The sequence below is a fragment of the Tiliqua scincoides genome, chromosome 7, assembly GCF_035046505.1.
Source record: "Tiliqua scincoides isolate rTilSci1 chromosome 7, rTilSci1.hap2, whole genome shotgun sequence".
Taxonomy (NCBI): Eukaryota; Metazoa; Chordata; class Lepidosauria; order Squamata; family Scincidae; genus Tiliqua; species Tiliqua scincoides.
The window spans coordinates 49,036,779-49,056,834 of NC_089827.1; the positions used below are offsets into that span (position 1 = coordinate 49,036,779).

The following is a 20,056-nucleotide window of genomic DNA, read 5'->3' on the forward strand; positions in this document are numbered from 1 at the left end:
AAAAAGGTTGAAAACCACTTAATGGGAACATGTTCTCCTATCCCTGTTGTTATGTGATTAGGTCATTAAGTGAACATTCAGTCCAACCTATTGCCTTTCTTGTGTAAACAGACACTCCCTGCCAGACACTAGCCGGCTGCACAGGCTACTAGAGATAGAATGCCTCTTCTTTGCATTAAGAGCCTCTCTGTTGTGTAAACAGACACTCTGCTGCAGGCTATGGGAGATGCGATTGCCTTATTAAGAGCATCTTTATTGTGCTTCGACCACCGTCATATATGCGGTCTGTTGGTAAGCGAATGGTTGTTAAGAGGCACATGCCTGTATTAGTTAATTTAAAAAAATATATTATGCAGGGAATATCACCAGAACAAACTGCATAGAGTTGCATTGTTAAGCCATTTCTGCCCAAAGTTGCATATACACAGCAGGGATCAAATGTGTACACCTGTGAGGTGGCAGAAATTAATTGGACTTAACTATCCCACTTGAGGTCCCTCTCCAAAATCAAAGGGGGGACCTTTGCTTCCTTAAAGATTTATGTGAATTTAGATAAGTCTTGAACATTCTCTGATACGCTGTTAAACACAGGAAGCAGGGAGGTAATTTAAAGAAATGATTGATTAACCTTAAATAAGCTTGGCTAGGTACATTTTTTTTTGTTTGTGAAAGGATGCTGTCAGCATCTCTGAAGAAAAGTAAAACATATAGTTGGATTTTTGGGTATGTTCAAATCTGTTCCTTCTTGTTGTGGTTTTCAAGTGTTCCCTTCTCAATGGGACTTCCCGACAGAGGGCACTGCCTTAGGTTATAAGGGGCCAAGGGCAAAATTGCCTGAGAAGCACTGCTGAGTGAGACTGATCTTTGAAAAGGGCCACACAATTACAGTAGAGGGGATGTATATGTTTGCACTTTGTGTGTACTGCATGCATCCCACCTGAGTGCACATGCAGGCCCTCCAAGATTATCAGACCCACATGCAGATCAAAAGTCTTACCTTTGTACTGGTGTAGGAAAATGATAGGGTAGGGCTAAAGGAACAAGGAGAAGTAGAGAAGGAGCTGAGCTTGCACTGCTTCTTTTTTCCCTCCCGTAAAGGGTGGTACATGAGAATTACCAGTACTTGAGCAACAGATAAATCTGCAGTTTTAAACCTTGGTCAGTCTATTGTATTTTTTTTTCCTGATGAGCTAATAAATAAATGGATTAAATTTACATTAATTTGCAAATGCACAAAGCAGTGATTAATTAAAGCATTAAAATTAAAGTGCTTGATTTGGACCATGCTCTGTGTTTCTTAAGCTAGAAGTTTAAGTCCAGGTCTTAGCCAGGACAACAGCATATGGGTTGGAAAACTGCTGAGAAAGAATGAAATCTGCGGAGTCAGTACAATTTCCATATACCATTTACTCAACCTTTTAAAAACTGATTGGTTCAAGATCAATTACTGTTACAATATTGGGTTTGTTTTATAAGCACTCTGTTTTCTGGACTTTTATCTAATATTTGTTACATGTTCTTAACTCTCCCCAAACCTTACTTCAATTTAAAAAAAACAGGAAAATGGATCTTTTCATGATTGCACAACTCCTATGAGCTGAAAAAAAAATTCAATGATTCTGTTCTGTGGCCCAAGTTTAGTGCATTTCAATATGGATGGACTGCCGTTTCCCCCAAAGCCTGTGAATATTGATGTGAATATTACATACATGAACTGTAATGTAAAAGCAGATTCAAAGTTTAGGAGTGTTCACTGTCACTGAGATAATGTGCAAACTTCCATAGGAGTTCTATTAGTATTTAGATAAGATTTTGCACTCTTTACTTTGCTGACCACTTGGAAATTTCCAGGCAAACTTTTATATTATATGTTTCATTTGAGTAAGAGAACACTAGAGATTTATGTTATCTTTTATAATAAATTTACAAATTTATTTATTTACAAATATAGAGGTTGAGAGCAGGTGGTGAACAAATAGAAAGTTGTAGTAGCCCCAAAGCACCATCAGTCTTAAAACAGCAACATCAAAGCAAGCCTGGAATCCCTATATGCCCATGAAATGCTAGTACAGTCTCTACTTTAAATTCTTGTAGGTTCTGTTGAAACAATAAAGTCAGTCATCATCTTCAAGATTGGATCCAGATTCATGAAGGCCTCAGTCAAGTCCTTCTGTGCCTCCCCCCCCCCCAAAAAAAAAAAAAAATCCTAGTGAGGACATCCTAGAGCAAAGTCCCCCCAAAAAGTGAAAATTTTCAGAGGAAGAATTGGAAATTTTGGGAATTCTTTTTTTTTTTCGGGGGGGGGGGGGGAGTGTTACTGCAACATTTTCTCTTTGAGAATGATGTGAAATGTTTAAGGTCTGCATTTAAAATATTGTTGAATCTGCTTTTTATGCCTTCTAAAGGATTTCTAATAACTATGAAACACAATCTATAGTATATTAGGCAATTACAAGTCCTGTATATTGTAGGTATGTACATTCCTGGTCTCCCCCTGGTAGCTTCAAAATTTCTGGAAATTTCACATCTCTACCTTATCTTGATAGGAGGGAAGGAAGCACAGCGTAACTTGGTGACCACTGTCTTTTTTTCTTTTTTACCAATAATGCAATGCCCCCATTCATGCAATGAGAGGAAGACAAGGCAATTGGATAATTGTTGAAAAAAGATGGCAGACACCAAGGACCACTCTGAGTAGCTGTCCCCCCACCCCCAAACCATCATGATATTTCCGAGAGGCTTTAGCAGCAACACATTGAAGTGCCTCTTAGTAGCTGCTCTTTCTTCACCACAATAAAATGGGCACTGGGCACTAAAGAATCAGTATTAGCAAACCCAGGCATCTACAGGTAAAGCTGGAAAGGCCTCTTGCAGTGGCGTAGCTAAGGGGGTGCAGGGGATAGCAGCTGCACCAAGCTTTAGGAGCATCAAGCTTTGGGGGGGCAACAGGCTGAGCTTGACACTAGTGACCAAAATTGTGAAAATCTTGGTATGTATGAATAATACCATCATGTTATTTTTATATATCATTGGAAAGGTAATTTAATCCAGAATGCAATGAAATAAACTGCATTGGAATAACTTTATTCTATCAAACGTTATAGCAAATTAACCATAAAATGAAAACACAACTGCCTTATAGAACAAAAAGTGGATTTTCTTAACTCAAAACTGACCTATGTAACTGATTGTTCTGAGAGGCAATGACATGTTATTATGTTATTGACATGCTGCAATGACATGTTATCATGATACAGCATGAAACCAATAAGGTGTTAATATGAGTCAGTTATTTCCATGTATCATAATACAATTACCCCTGTTAATTGGGTAAAAAGGAACTTTTTCAAGTGGTGCTCCTCTTATATTTAGTAGGCGGAGAATAAACTTTCCTCTTTACCCCAGCATAGTGGGCACAATAAGGGGCACACTTTTTATTTATTTACTTAATTAAATTTGATTTTGTCATGGAGGGCTACAAATCTTCTTTGACCCCAGGTAGTAGATAGATGCCTTAGCTATACCACTGACTGAAGGGAGGCAGGGGAGGAGGTGGGTTCCTCCCAATTTTCACTTTTTAAAAAGCCCATGTGTGATGTCACTTCCTGTTGTGACATAACTCCTGGGGCAACATTTTGAGCTTGGCACCGGGCTACACGATCATTAGCTATGCCACTGGCCTCTTGCTTAAAACCCTGGAGAGCCATTGCCAGTCAGTGCTGACAAATAATGAGCTTGGTATACTAATGGGCTGACTCAGACTGAGGCCACTTTGTATGTTCACAAAGGGATCCTCTTCCTCTTTCTTCCATCCCTGAAAAGGCGGCAAATTATTTTTTTTAAAGCTAAGACTGCAGTGTGCTGCATCTTTTATTTTAAAGAGAAATCCCCAGATGAAACTTCCCCAAAGCAGGCTATTTAATACAGTTCCTCTGCTGGTTGTTACAGTCATATACTGAGTAATTCTGTAGGAATTCATATTTTCCTATGAGTTCTATAAAGCCAGATCTGTGTGTCCAAGGGACCAGCCTTTCCTAGGTAAGTGTTTCCAGAATCATTTTTTAAAGATTCAGCCATTTTATCCTCTTTTCAGTCAGCGGATGCACTAGCATTAAATATATCCTAGGTGAGATTATTTAAAACAATTAGCAATTTCAGAATCTTTTCAATCAATTTTTATAGATATTTTGGGGTATTTCAGAAGGTTCTCTAAATAGCATCAATTGGGATAATTACACCTGAGTACTACAGACTCAACAAGAGTGTATGTGTTTAAATTGCCACATTGACTAAAATGACAAGAATTCCTGTTTTAAAATCTGATTCCCAAAATCTGATCCCTACTGAAATCAATGTGGAAAATCCTGAACCAAAGAACTGCGTAACTGATTCTGTGTGCCCAAGATGGTCTATGGGCTCATGTTCCTCAACCAGCAGTCCCCAATGCTTCATTGCAATCCCTTTTCAAAAATAAGGGGACTTGGTTCTTAATGTTATATCAGAGAGAAGGATTTCTGCGGTTCAAAAGAAAAAGAGCCAACAACCTTTTGGCCATGCCAAAAACTGTTAGGGTTGCAGAAAATAGCTTTGGACTCTGGTTACTATGATTTCTGGAATGTAAATAAAACCAAGCTTTTATTTCCTTAAGTGCAGTGTCAGGTGTAGGATGACTACATGCAAACAAAGATGCTCTTGTAATTTTAATTGTGTTAAGCAGAGTTGCCAGTTGATAGGAAAATTTAAAAAAATCCTTAACTTTTCCTGTGCTTTTAATGGCAGTTTTTAACCAGCTTCTTGTATCTTGAACTAAGCACGCACAGTCATTTTTCTAAATGAATGCTAATGAAAATGAATGCGCCCAATCATTTCAGTTTGTTTTGCACTGAAAATAAATGGAAAATCCAAACAAATGAAAACCAAAATGGATGAAAATAATTTTTTTTTTAAAGTTCTTGACATACAAGTGTTAGCAGGGTGATGCTGGTTTCCTCCATGCTGTGGAATACTCCACTTGCTTGTTCCTGCAACCCAAACTACTGTTAAAAGACAGAGGAATAGTCCATGGGGTTTTGTTTCCCGGTCAGCTGGCAACCCCCTGATCTAACAGTTGTACATAGGAGTGAATTTTGGCACGTATAGCTTGTTGTGCTGAAGAACAGAGAGAAAAACAGCACCCAATTAATTTCTCCTCTCATGCAGTTATTAGAGGAACAGGAGTCTTGGCTACTTTGCCAATCAGCATCTGATTTCAGTGGGACTGTCTCCTATGTGTGTGTTCAGAAGGTTTGCTTTATTATATATATTTTTTATATTTTCCATGTTCCTGTATAGAAGGCAGAATAATTAATAACAATTAACAAGGCAGGTTACATGATTGCAGCTCAGTATAAGATCTTTTCAGGCATTAACATAGGGTGTAAATGAATGCCTGAATGGGCGAGCAGCATTGTGGCATGTGAGTGGAATGCCTATACTAGCACATGTTCATTTGTATACATGAAGAGAACCCTGTGTGTACAGAGGGCTCTGTCCATATGATCAGGAATACTGAGTTCTCTCTGCAGCTTCTAATGAATGCACACAGACTGAGGGAAAAGCTTGCTGCCACAATCCCGGTTCATTTGACCTGGGAAGAAGAAGGGCTGAAAAGGGCTGGAGTACTGTGGCATTTTTATTTACTATTCTATATCAAATGTTTTCTTGTTTAAACTTATAAAACAATCTCTATGTTTATTTTAAAAAATGAACGGATTATGGAAACAATCCACAGAGCAACTCTGGGCACACGCAAGGGCATGTATACACCCAATCAGACTTTCAATTTTATACCTTGAAACAGCAGTTCCTCTCCCCCCCCCCCCCCACTATGCCATATTACAAATGGTTTTGAAACTCCACCAGGTTTGTAAAGCAATTTATGTGAGAGGTACTGCACTGCAAGTAAACAGCCAATGCTCTGCTTGGGTATAAAGACAGCATGGCAAATTTCTCACAGTTATGGCCAATGAAAGAAAAATGGTTCTATGGTAAGCTTTTATTCTTTCATTCCTTCTAGATTTTAAAGTAGTATTTAGAGGTACATCTTTATTCATTGCATTTTTATGCCAAACTTTCTCCAAGGAGCTTGGAGCAGTGCACATGTGCATTGGAACATGATGCTCTCCCTGCCCATTTCACCCTCACAACAGTTTTGTGAAGGAGGTTAGGCTGAGAAAAAGTGATGGCCCATGGTCACTCAGTGAACATTCTAGTCCAGGGGTGTCAAACTTGTTTCATACAGAGGGCCGAATAGCATTCATCATGTCTGCTGAGGGCTGAAAGTGATGTCATTAAACAGGTCATAACCAAAAATAAACACTTTTTCTCACTTAGCTGCAAATGACAGAAGAGAAAACATGCAAATCTTGATCATATTTCAAGATAAGGGACAGCCCAATTTTCATGTGGACTGCCCTTTCAGCAGTAACCCCTCAGCACTGCTCAGAAGCTGAGAGCCTGAGGGCCAGATAAAAAGCTCTCGGGGGGCCGCATCCAGCCCCTGTGCCTTATGTTTGATGCCCCTGTTCTAGTCTGTCAGTCTAATCCTAGGCCAGTGTGAGTGCTTGCATTGTTATGAAGCTGTTGCGGGGCCAGGGACCTCAAAAAGGCCCGTTGCCAAAGCCTTGGATCAGTTAAGGCAGAGCAACACTTTTGGCCAAGAGAGCTGTTCCGTGGTTACTGCCTCTCTCTGAGCCCACCTGGAAGGGTTAAGAAAGAGGTAGGAGACAGTCAATGGAAGATAGGGCACAATCCTAACCCCTTATGTCAGTGCTTTCCAGCACTGACATAAGGGCAATGCAGCTCTGCGGTAAGGGAACAAACATTCCCTTACTTGGAGGAGGCCTCGGTGAGTGACACCCAACTGCAGAATGCAGCACATATCCCATTGGCACCGCTATGCCAGTACTGGAACACAATGACACAAGAGGTTAGGATAGAGCCCTTGGAGACAGCCCTGCTCTAATCATTAAACCTAACAGGCTTTCAACTTGTCATGCAGGGTTGAGAAAAGTTTCATCTGAGGAAGTGTTCTTATCCACAGCACAGGAACTCAGCCCTCCTTTACACCTGATAATCCTTCCATATCACACATTTTATGTTTTAAATTGACTAAAAATTAATCTTTGATGACAGGTGGGCGGGGAAGAGGTGGGAGAGAGGTGCACCAATATATTCAATTTGCGCAGATTTATATATTAAAGTATGTCACTACATTCAAAAGTAAGGAAGTGTTTAAATATCTGGATTTGTCACAATGTTATCTTTGGAAGAATTCTGTTACGGTAATGATGATAATTGCAAGATGTCTCTGAACATTTTAAGGTATTGTTATAGATATAAGGCAGCACACAAATTAAATAAAATCAATTTACTGTGCTTCAGTGAAACAAAAACTATAGTTTGTATGAACTATTTTATACATAATGAAAGGCAAGTTGTTAAAATCAATTTCACAGGTAATTTATTTTAAAAAAAAGAAGGCTGCAGATAATTTATTTTGAGTGGCAAATAATTTAAATGTAATTTAACCCTCATTTTAAATTGTAACTAAATTTAAATGTGTGTCACTATCTGCTTTTATATTCTTCCCCTCTTTATGTGTTATCTGCCTCTTGGTTTTCCCATTGTCTTTTAGATTGTCATCTTCTTATGGGCAGGGATCTACCTGTCTTTGCCCATGTAATTCTGCAAAATGACTTGTAAACTGATATTAAATTGAAATTAATAGTCGTGCAGCGCAATCCTATCTTGCACTGGAACAGGCAGACCAGGAGGCGTGTGCTGTATCCAGCGCAAGGTAGATCCACAAAGTGGCTCAGCTGGAGACAAGGGGAAACTCTTTGCCTTACCCCCAGGTAAGCCACCACAGCCCCAATGGGTCTCCTCAGACTTGCGCCACCTCCAGAGATGGCATAAGTCTGAGGAGAGTGGAGCTGCACTGCTCGGGGAACAAGGTTGGGATCCAGCATAACAGCCAGGTCCCAGCCCTGCCTCCTGCTCTCCACGCACCCCCGGGACCACCCTCCGGCCATCCTCCCCCTGCCCTGGAACATCCCTCTCTCACCTCCTCCCCACCCACCTCAGACCCTTGCATCAGCCGAGCTTGGCCAATGCAACCCTCCCTGCCAGAGTCAGCGCAGAGGCTGGATTCAGCCTCCACAGGCTGGTGCACGTCCCAGCGCTGGCTCTGCCGATTCTTGAAGAGGCACAAACGTGCCATACTTGCGCCGGTCCAAGGCAAACTCAAGTTTGTGCCCCTAGTATTACAGCGCACGCCTTTGCAGGTCTATTTTGTTCAAAGGGGCTTGCTCTTGGGTAAATGGGTATAGGATTGCAACCTCAGGCTAAAATTGCCATCACAATAGAATACATACCACAATACCATCTTCTGATTATGAAAAACCGGGTCCAGTTAATGTTAGATTGTCTAAATAAGACTATTTTGGTTTTGCAGAGGCTTGAAGATCTGGCATTGTTTAAAAGAATGGTAAGTCTACATACCATAGACTTTCTTTCTTTGAGAACAGCATCCAGTTTTTACTAGGTAAAATACAGTTCCTTCAATGGGCCAGCTCAGTGTGGAGATGCAGCATGGTCTTGATTCTCCTCCTGTGATGTGCCACCACTCAGATGGTCTTGTCTGAGCCAGCCCAATTGCTTTCAGTGCTGAATTGTTTTTTTGCATGGTATTGTCATTTGACAGACGCTAACCCTTATTTAAAAAAGCATGGGAGATAATTGAAGACTGTCAGGTAGGACAGAAGGAAGCTCATAGTCATACAAGGCTTTCTAGCAATAGCATGTCAAGGCTGTGAGAGGTTTCTGAGTGTTGCCTGTTGCAGTGGCAATAGTGGTAACATGGTAGAAGAGAGGAGCCCAGGGTAGTCATGAATCCAGGCACCCTTTCCTTCTTCCACCACAATTCAGGGGTGCCCAAACCCCAGCCCTGGGGCCACATGCGGCCCTCGAGGCCCCTCAATGCGGCCCTCAGGAAGCCCCCAGTCTCTAATGAGCCTCTGGCCCTCTGGAGATTTGTTGGAGCCCGCACTGGCCTGACACAACTGCTCGCAGCGTGAGGGCGACTGTTTGACTTCTCACATGAGCTGTGGGATGAGAGCTACCTCCACAGCTTGCTGTTTCACATCTGTGATGCAGTAGCAGCAGCAAAGGAAAGGCCAGCCTTGCTTTGTGCAAGACCTTTTATAGGCCTTGAGCTATTGCAAAACCCTCATTCATTCATATAAGTTCCTCTTTAATATATTCATTTATGTAAACTTATGTAAATTTATTCAAATTTTAAATGTAAATTAATTCTTTTTTTCCCCGGCCCCCGACACAGTGTCAGAGAGCTGATGTGGCCCTCCTGCCAAAAACTTTGGACACCCCTGCACCACATCATCAAATAACTGAGGACCAGTTCTGATATTACCCAAGTGGCACAGGAACCCTTAGGGCATGATCCTTCACATACCACTGGTGTGATGTCTGAAGCCATGTTATGGACCCATTCCAAATAGTTTGGAGCTCAGGAACATAAGAAAGAGATGCTTACACCACAAGCTGCTTAGGTGATGTCAAAATGGGCTCCAAGTGGTACCAGGAGAAGCTTCACTGCAAACCACTTTGTATATATTAAAGCTGTGGGAAGATAGAAAGAACAAATGTTTCAGATTTCTTATTTTTTCATTATTTAAAGTGATAAGAGAGATAAGTTATGGCTACATCTGAGAATACTTATCTGTTGGAGGAAATTAAAAGTAGTTTCCTCTTTGGGGGGAAGCAGAGTAGCTTAAGCAGCAGACACCCCCCTTTGGGTATCACCCCAGGGAACCTCCCTCACCTGGCTGACTGCTAATCAATGAAAAAAGACAAAGAGGCAATGGCTTGTTAAAGTTGCAAAAAAGAAGTTGGTTACTTACAGTTCCATTGAGTGTATATTTACAGCATCTGATTAGGATCAGAGGTTCAGCTATTACTTACATAGCAAGGCCCTAGAGCTGCCTTGCCCTGCATGCCTTGTGCTCAAGATGGCCTGGGCATCACAGCCCTGCCGTGTGCCAACTTAACAGGTCAGTGGTCAGAGGACAAGAGAGGAAGTGCTCAGAGGAGAAAGGAAGGATAAAGGGTTAGGGCCACACCCCCACAAGGATCACAGAGAGAACAGGTAAAAGAGTAGAGTCACTGGGCCATAGCTTGACCCCTTCTGGACAGCATCCTGTCCCCCCTGGACAGCAGACGGAGTTGCATCAACTCCAACATTATCAACCTAGTAGTAGTCAGAAGGAGTAGGAAGGATCCTAGCTCCTGATGCCTGAGGGGTGTCCAGAAAAATATCCCCTTACCTCAAGGAGAACTCCAGCCTGCTCCTAACTTGTCCTGGATATAGTGCAGCAGGATACTCAGCCAAGCTGCGCCAGCACAGGTTAGGATTGGGCTGCCTGTTATGTATGTATTTTCTCCAGTTTGGATTCATTTCAACTTAAAAAAAAAAGTCTATTATCACAGAATCTTACAGATGAGGACTTTTTGGGACAAGCCCTTGAAGATGCCTTGGAGGTCTTACAGCAGCAGTCTGAAGGTAATGAATTATGTGCCAGGTAAACATTCTGATTCAGTTTAGATTACATAGGGTTTTCCAGTCTTTCAAAATGGCAACCATGCATGTGGCACACTGATCATTTTTCAGATCTGATCAGTTCAGCATAAGAGCTTTCTGTAAATTATTTTAAGAGCAAATGATCCACCAATGAATCTGTGATCAAATGTCCATGTACACCTTGACCCCTGTAGTGAGATGATTCTCATAGCGACAAGCTGACCACCCCAGGCAGTCTCAGATAGTTCCTAGAGCAAAGCTGTGATCTTCCTTGTCACCCTGTAGTCCTCTGTCGAACATCCCAGAGTTCCAATCTCAGGGAGAAACACTCTCTGCAATCAATGTTTGTTTCTGTGCACAAATGTTTCAAAACAGAGAGAGCAAGGATGTGGCTAATGCACTTTCTTAAGTTCCCTCTCCAGAGGACAGGGGATATATAAGGAGGGCTGCAGATCAAAAGTCATAAACTTTGAGAGCCAGTCGCATATAGAGAAACTTTACTAGCAAGATGAGTGAAAACTGGCTACTTTTGTCCAATTTTTTACCCAGTTTCTTTTTCAAGATTTGTAACTCCTTTTATTTTCATGGGCATATTCTCTTGTTTCCTGACATGTTCTGTGTTGTCCAAATAGACTATAGAAACTGTTTGACTTACCATCATCTTCAACTCCGAGCAAATTCAGGCTGTTTGGCAGAGTCATCCTCAGAAAAATCAATATATAACTGGAAAAATACAATAGTAAGTGAGATGTGGTATTAAACTGAAAACATGATTTTTTTATTTAAAAAATGCATTATTATTATTATTATTATTATTATTATTATTATTAACAGTACATTACAGTATTTTGACAAAATGTCTCTCGCTAACTAGAAATAACACTAACAAGAAGTTTTGGAAAATATTGTCAATCTATATATTGAAGAGCTTATGGTGCCTCTATGAAAATCTTTCAATTTGTAACTGGGGATACCATCTACTGTATAACTGGTGGATATGTAAGTCTCACAGGCAGTGCAATCCTAACTTGCACTGGATCAGGCAAGCTGGCAGGCTGTATCTATTGCAAGTTTCGGGCTGGCTGAGGCTTGGCCCGAGGCAAGGGGAAAAAATTCCCCTTAACCCGGGGAGAACCACAACAGGCCCAATGGGTCTATTTGGATCTGTGCCACCTAAAGAGGTGCGCAGATCCAAGCAGAACCGAGCAGCCTGGAGCTGCTCTGTGCTGCCTGAGAACAGGGCTAGGATCCGGCATAACTGCTGGGTCCTGGCCCTGCTTCCTGCTTCCCGCCCGCCACCTGCCCTCCTCCCATCCGAAAACACCTCCTCCCCATCCTCCCTATGCCCCCCCCCCAAGACCTCCATGCTGACTGAGCTCAACCAGCATGAATTTACCTTCCGTTGGCACAGCAGAGGCTGGATACAGCCTCTGCAGGCTGGTGCATCTCTGAGTTCCCTCAAATCAATCTGGTTTCTGCCCCAGACCCAGCAGATAAATTTAAGCTCTGCCCTAACCATCCTTGCTCTGCCCTTAGCCCCACAAGATGCAAGCCCTACCCCTGATCACACCAAAGAAGCCAGCATATATGAAATCAATGGTTGTTGGAAACCCAACTTTGTCTCGGTGGAATTCCATCAAACAGATTCATGTTTAATTAATGATTTAACTCCTGTCATGTTTCCTCCTTACACTGCTCTTGTCCAGCTCTGCAAGAATATTGAAGCAGATTTGTATACAGATGGAGCTGTCCACCATACCCTGCAGACTATTCCAAAAAACCAAGAGATGAGCACTACGCCACTCCAGCAAAAAGTAGGGAAAGGTGTGTACAGATTATGATACTCAGGTGTATGCATTGTTTCTAATCTGTGTTATAGGTAGTCCAAGCCTACTAAAACTCCAGTGTGATCTCCCTGCATCCCACAGGAGTGTTTAGGCTGCTGGAGGTCACGTTGGAGTAAAGGGACATTTGTCCCGATACCCCAAGGAAAGCTCCAGCAGCTGCTATGGGACAACTCAGAAATGTGCCAGCAATAGCGCTCTGTGCAGGCAGATCACACCTGGAAAGAGGCTCAAGATTCTGTGTGCACAGCCACTGCCGATCCCATTCCCTCCCAGGACCAATCTGCCAACCCCCTCCTCCATCTCCTCCTCCTCATTTTGCTCACCCCCACCCCATTTCACCCCCTCCCCTCACCCTGTTCCACCCCCTTCACCAGGCTTTACCTGCTCTAGCAGGCCTCCCAAAGCAGTTTGCTGCCTGCATACTTTTTAGATATTATCGGACCAAAAGTTTCCTAAGGCTGAAATCCCACTCATGCTTCCTTGGGAGTAAGTTCCATTACACTCTGTGGGGCTTAATTCTGAGTAGACATGCATAGCATTACATTGGCATGCACAGGATTGAAGTGTAAGAATATCAGGCTATTATCTAGGCTGATACCCTATCCATACTTACCTGGAAGTAAAATCCCATTGGTTATAATGGGATTTACTTCTGAGTAGGTATGCATAGGATTGGGCTCTTAGTGTATGCACTGATATAAAGTGTATTAATGTTTAGATTTTAGATCCACTGGAGTTTTCCATGTCTCTTTTCTGATTTGTGGTTTATTGTATATTTACTCTGTTAAACATTCCCTGTTTGCTACCCATTGTTTTAAACAGCTTCTTTTCTTGTTTCTTTGCTTTGTCTTTGAATTCTATTTTCCATCTTCACTTGTGTGACACATTCTTATGTCACACATGCATCCTTGCCTGCACTCCTCATGAACACATGAGTGCTGTTGGAAATATTCATGTGGATAATTTTCTGCTAAAATGGGAAAACTTCAAGGAAGACCAGTAAGCAAGAAACCATATTCATGGTTCTTGCCTGGGATAAAATAACTAAAAGTTAAAAGATTTAAGATATTGCCATAGAATTTCTGCATGCATTCTGTCACAAATACCATTCCAAAAGAACTCATTAAAAAGCAGCATTATATTGAAACTATAAATTGGATTAGTAGCCATTTTCTCTCCTTAGAAAACCCTGGGAATTGTAATTCTGTGGGGAAGACTTGGGATCTGAATAGAGAATTCAGATCCCAATTCTTGGCACTTTCACCAATCTATAATCTCTAGGATTATTGGGGGAATGATACCATGACACTTAAAATGGCAATGGAATCAAAATAAACTTTTTTGGTGAAAGTCATGCAGGATACAAACATGTATACAGGTTTGTATTTGCCCTCCACATCAGGACTGAAAACCATGGCTCAGAATTGGTTTATAATTTTGAATTGGAGTGCATGTTCAAATCATAATTTGTTAGTTCAGGTGTAATGGACAACTCTGTCCAAGCCTGCTTGGTTTGCCTGAACCAGGGAACAACTCACTGAGCACATGAGGAGAGAGATGAGCATGTATATTAAAACGCATTCCCAATCCCTCAAGTTAGGGGTTTGAAGGGTTAGAAACATTACATGTAAACTGACATACAAGCAAACAGTGTTTTGGTATAGAGCTAGTGCCAGAGTGTCCTCGGCCAATGGTTGGTTTGGGACCCCAATGGCAGTAAGGTTGGACAGGGAGAGACGGAGAGGCGGAAAGGGCAAAGGTCTGTTCTCTCATTGGATTGCTTACTTTCCTGGGCTGGAATGAAAGTGGAGTGGCAGCGATCCAGGGGGTTGGTTTGTGTTCTCTCACCCCACCTTTCCCGACAGGCCTAGCCACACTGGGCTCTGGGGAAAGGAGGGAGGGGAAAATGTTTGCCATTTTCTCCTTTCTCCCTGCCCCAGAGACCAATTGGATACTCCCAAACAGAGGAAGTCCCATCACCTGGGAATATCCCTGACCACTCTAGCCACTGGTAGGAGGAAGCAGTGCTTGAGCAGGCACCTTCTCCTCCCTCACTCCTAGAGAGGCCAATCAAAAACTAGAGTCACATTTTGACTTAATATTTTTAGGGTTGGGCACAATGGGGTTTGCTATGGGCCCTCAGAAGCCTGCGGATTCTTGTCCAAGGCCAGGATGGTATAGTGCAGTGGTTCTCAAAGTCCTCCTCAAGAGGAGGGAACCACTTAGCATTTTGCGGGGGCAGGAGGATGGCAGCAATGTGATCCCCAGGATCATGCTGCTGTCAGGGCTGATTGGGATTTTTTAACTTACTTTTTGCAGTGCCAGCTCCAGGGGAGAGCCTTCTGCGGGCTCCCCAGAAAGTGTAAAAAAAAAATCGGAAATCACTTCTGGTTTCTGACTGCAAAACCGGAAGTGGTTTCCGATTGTGTTTTTTACACTTACAGGGGATTGGGAAGCTCTGCGGAGGGTTTGGCGGGGCCTCCCTACACGGCCTGGAGGCTGGCACTATGGAAGTTAAGTAAAAAAAATTTTTAAAAAACGATCAGACCTGGCAGCAGCATCATTCTGGGGATCACGTTGCTGCCATCCCTTTGCCGCCACCCCGTAAGGGCCAGAGCAGAGTGCTTCCCAGGCAGGTGGGTCATGAGTTACCATTTTAGGAACCACTGGTGTAGGGGTTTGGGAGTTGGACTTCGACCTGGAAAATCCAGGTTCAAATCCCCACTCAGCCACGAAGCATCCTGGGTGACCTTGGGCCAGTCACTATCTTTCAGCCTCACCTACCTTACAGGGTTGTTGTGAGGACAAAAGGAAGAGAGGACCTATGAACATTGCCCTGAGCTCCTTGGAGGAAGGGTGGTATAGAAATGTGAAAAAATAAAGTGATGCCACCTATGGGTTGCACATAGCCAGTTCTCAGCCAAACTACTGATTCATTTCTGTGTTGTTGGAACAATTCTCATAAGCATTTGAGATAACAGTTTTATATTTTAAAATTCATTCCCATGGATTCCATTTCTGGCCTGTGCTTTTGTTTCCTGACAGGTAGAAAAAGGCTGCGCTTATTTGAATATCTTCATGAATCTCTCCATAACCCAGAAATGGCAAACTGCATCCAGTGGATAGATGAGCCTAATGGTGTCTTCCAGTTTATTTCCAAAAACAAAGAGAAACTGGCAGAACTATGGGGAGAACGTAAGGGAAACCGTAAGGTCATGACTTACCAGAAAATGGCCAGAGCCCTGAGGAACTACGGAAGAACAGGGGAAATAATTAAAATCCGAAGGAAGCTGACCTATCAGTTTGGTGCTGCTGTTCTGCAAAGGCTTTCTCCAGCCTACCTCTTGGAAAAAGATGGAGATGTTGATCAGTATGCTCAAGCTGACCAAGACTGCCAGTATTCAGATGACTGGCTTTCTTATCATTACTACATGTACAACAATGGCTGTGAGTTTTAGCAGGCTGACAGCAATGCACATTCATTCTATTGATCTATTGATTCGATTGATGGTTCTTAATGATCTGAGATACTTCAGTGCTCAGCAACAATACTGCTATATACACACACACCTCCTTTCTTTAGAGATGTAATATTATGCATTAACTCACTGGCAGCCCTTCTTTTCATATTCCTTCAGCTACTACCTCTCTAGAGGTAGTAAGCAAGCTCATTCACCTACCCTTCTTAAAGCTCAGTTGGAATGGTCCTAGGACCTAGATGTTCAGAGTTCCTAAAACAAAACAAAACAAAAATGATGGGACAGCAAAACTTTCCCAACAAAGCTCAAATTACAGGACCTGGCCCTCTTAGCTACTGTTCTAAGAAGGCTACAGGGAAGCTGTGATCTGTCCGTAGAGGTCAGGAGGTGAGACTTGTGGATTTCATAAGGTCCCCCCTACCTTTTCCCACAAAATCTGTTCAACTGAATCACCCAAAATGCAACAATAATTTATTGGGTATATACCATTTATTTCACTGGGCCTTTTTTTTGTATTAACAATATGATCTTAAGCATGCTTACTCAAAAGGAAGTTACACTGAATTGAATGAGACTTGCACACTAAGTATGTACAGCATTGCAGATTAATTGCATTTAGGGTTATAGCTTCAGTAATAATATGCTCAAATGTACATTTTAATGTGTGAACTTCCTAATGCATAGTTACAACGTATCAAAACTTATATTGTGGCTTCAATTACTCCTGCATCAAATGTCTCAAATTTAACATCTTTTAATTAAACATCAGAATTGTTAAATATCCTTTAGATATCAACCCATTTTCCTTATTAATGCAATCAAGTACCAAAATTATGTCATTAAAGATGGAAGCTCAAACTACTCGGTGCCACTGGTTTTGTTTAAAAAATTATGATTCCTGCTCTTTGGTAAAGAAAGATAAACTAGCAATGTCTATGTTTTGATATACAACCGGAGAAGGGGAGGAAAGTGCACCCACTGTAGCACTCAAGACAAAAGGGGAGATCTCACAAAAGAAATTATTCAAATGGAAAATAAACAGAAGTGCAAATCAGAAAAAAATGGATATTCTGTATTCAGCATTGGTTCCCAAACTGGTGGGTCACAACCCACCAACCAGGCAAGCATTTGTCCTTGCCCCTTTAAGTGGTGGGGAGGGCAGCAACATGATCCCCATATTGTGCTACTGCTGGGGGAAGGGCTTTTTCACCTTAACTGCAGCTAGGGCTGCAGTCCTGCAGATTCCAGATGGTCCAGGGAGCCTTCCAGGGTTCCCCATCCCTGCAAAAGTCAGAAAAGGTGGGGGGGAATGGTCACTTCTAGTTTTGGCGATGAAACTGGAAGCTCCTGTTTTTAGACTTTTGCAGGCATGGGAAGCTGGATCCCTTGCACTCCCCCAGACTGCAGCACTGGTTGCAGGTAATTAAAAAACCCCACTCCCATACCAGCAGCAGCATGATCTTGATGATTGCATTGCTGCCTTCCCCCTCTCCCTCACAAACTTACAGTGCTTCCAACTCCCTTATAGGAGTTTGGGAAGCACCAATATACAGTATATAAAAAGGCACAAACTATTTAGCTGCTAAATACAGGACATATGGAGGATTATAAAATGGTTTTTAGAATCACAGAATTGTGCTGTGATAATAGATACAAAGGTCTTTAGCAAAACTGTATAGTAAATAAACTCTTACAGTGGTTCTCAGACTTTTAGTGTTGGGACCCACTTTTGAAAATGAGAATCTGTCAGGATCCACCTGTGATGTCATGACTGGAATCTGTCAGGATCCACTTCTGATGACAGAAGTGATGTCATGACTGGAAGTGACATAATCAAGCAGGAAAATTTTTAGCAATCCTACCCACACTTACCCAGGAGAAAGTCCCATTGACTATCATTGTTAAAAATATACAGAGTAACCTGTCAAAAGTACAGAGCTGTAATGTTTCCCCAAATGCAAACACATACCAGTCTAATGTGTTAAAAATAAAATATTGAAATGAATGGGGTCCCACCTGAAATCGGCTTGCGACCCACCTAGTGGGTCCCGACCCACAGTTTGAGAAACACTGCTTTATGACATTAGTGAAAGTTATATACCTGCTTAATGGGAGGTTGGTGAGTTTGCCTGCTTCATATCATTTACCAGCATATAACTAGCATACAAATAAGAATAATAAAATATCCATGCAACATTAACAGCCCAATCCTGAACTGAGGCTGGCACAGCCAGGCCACATGGCTTGTACTGCATCCAGTGCAGTTTAGGAGATGGCTGGAGATCTCCTCAGGGTAACGGGGAAGGGGATATTTTCCCTAAGTGATTGACGCAGCCATCCATATGGGGCTTCTCAGACCTGTGCCAGATATTTAGCTGGGCTCTGCCGATCCCTCCTCCTCAACCTGATCCTCCCCCAGTTCTGCCCTCCCACACCCAGAAATGCACTCTCCCTTACAAAGGAGCTGCCCCTGTTGCCTAAAAAAAAGCCCAAACATTGGGAGACTGGATAACAATACTGAACTGCACTGCAGAGTTCTCAAACACTACTGTCAGCTCTTTTCCTAGCAATCTGGATACAAATAATGATTTGCTGAGCTGTCATAATTTATGCTATCTCAGCTACAATCCCCTCCAAGATTAGAGCACATTTACTCCCAAATTGCCAAATAATTTAATTTAAAAAAAATAAAAAACCTGAAAATGAAAACTTCCTATTAAAAAAAAACCTGAATCAGAAAGAGACTGACAGTGCAATCCTGAGCTGCGCATGGGCCGGTGCGATTTTTGTATCTGAAAAGCACTGCTTCTCTAAATGTCAGTTTACTTCCCTCATTGACTATGACCATTGGAAGAAGGCAGTGGGTCTCTGTAAATGATTGGGGGAAATACTTCTTGCATGTTCTGCTTCCCTAGATCAGCTTGCATATGGCATAGAGCGGTGGTTCTCACACATTTAGCACTGGGACCCACTTTTTAGAATGAGAATCTGTCAGGACCCACCAGAAGTGACATCATCAAGCAGGAAATCTTTTAACAATCCTAGGCTGCAATCCTACACACACTTACTCAGGAGTAAGTCCCACTGACTGTCATTGTTAAAAGCATATACATAATAGCCTGTTAATAGTACAGCTCTGTAATATTTCCCCAAATGCAGTCACAGACCATGGTAGCATCAAGACTAATATATTAAAAATAAATTATTGAAATGAATGGGGACCCACCTGAAATTGGCTCGCGACCTACCTAGTGGGTCCCAACCCACAGTTTGAGAAACACTGAGCTAGAAGTTTGTCTCTTTTTTTTTTATTAATGAAAGCTGGGAACCCGGGTCAGCAAATGGTCAAAAAGGCCACTGGATGGAATGGGTGGAATCTGGGTAAAACATGGTCATCCAGGTAATATGGAAACCCAGAGTGTTCATATTTGTCTCTGTGATGAAATTGGTATGATCTTTCCTACATCAGGAAAGCCTGAATCACCCTGAAGAACATAATATAGAATCACAGTGAGAGGAAGTATAAAGTATGTACACTTCATTTTATAGAGCCATCAATGTGCATTGATTTACCTGTCATGAAAAGCTTACAGTTTATAAATCAACACAGCTGACAATAAAGGAAGAAACACGTAGGCAGGGGTAGAAAAGGGAAGAATATGCATTACTTCAGTTACATGTACTTAAGGCCCAATCCTATTCAGCACCAATGCAGCCATAATGCAGCCCTGAGGTAAGGGAACAAATGTTCCCTTTCCTTGAGGAGGCCTCTATGAATACCCCCTGCCACTACAGGATTCAGCATATACCGCTTTAGCACAGCTGCATCAACCCTGGAAGATTGGATAGAATTGGGTCCTTAGGCTTAGCTATCGTAGAACATGGGGGCTAAGAGGTTGTGGCAAAAACTTTGCAGAAAGGTTTTGTGGTCTCCCTCTGGCAGGAAATTTATGACTTTTGCTTTATTTATGTTTGTATTCCCCTTATTGAGGTCCCTTCTTCCTGTGTTAAAAGGCATGAGTCTAAAACTGGTCAGGAGGTCTGGTCTAGAGGGTAGAGCCTCCGTTTGCCTGAAGATAACATCCTGCAGGTCG

The 20,056-nt window shown here is 42.2% G+C and overlaps 1 protein-coding gene across 1 annotated transcript; it reads left to right on the forward strand.

The window, feature by feature from the left end:
• The first annotated feature begins 4,294 nt into the window (after positions 1 to 4,294).
• On the forward strand, positions 4,295 to 15,941 carry SPIC (Spi-C transcription factor). Its single transcript, XM_066634457.1, has 5 exons — positions 4,295 to 4,381; positions 10,546 to 10,618; positions 11,269 to 11,375; positions 12,352 to 12,460; positions 15,529 to 15,941. The coding sequence occupies exons 1-5, from the start codon at positions 4,295 to 4,297 to the stop codon at positions 15,939 to 15,941; spliced, it is 789 nt and encodes a 262-aa protein (XP_066490554.1).
• Positions 15,942 to 20,056: the final 4,115 nt, after the last annotated feature.

Excerpts from the sequence above, each read along its gene's own strand:
- SPIC (XM_066634457.1), top strand. The coding sequence starts at position 4,295 with ATGACAAGAATTCCTGTTTTAAAATCTGATTCCCAAAATCTGATCCCT. Across the intron at positions 4,382-10,545 it reads ATCCTGAACCAAAGAACTGC|AATCTTACAGATGAGGACTT; the intron begins GTAACTGATTCT and ends CTATTATCACAG. Across the intron at positions 11,376-12,351 it reads ATAACTGGAAAAATACAATA|AATATTGAAGCAGATTTGTA; the intron begins GTAAGTGAGATG and ends CAGCTCTGCAAG.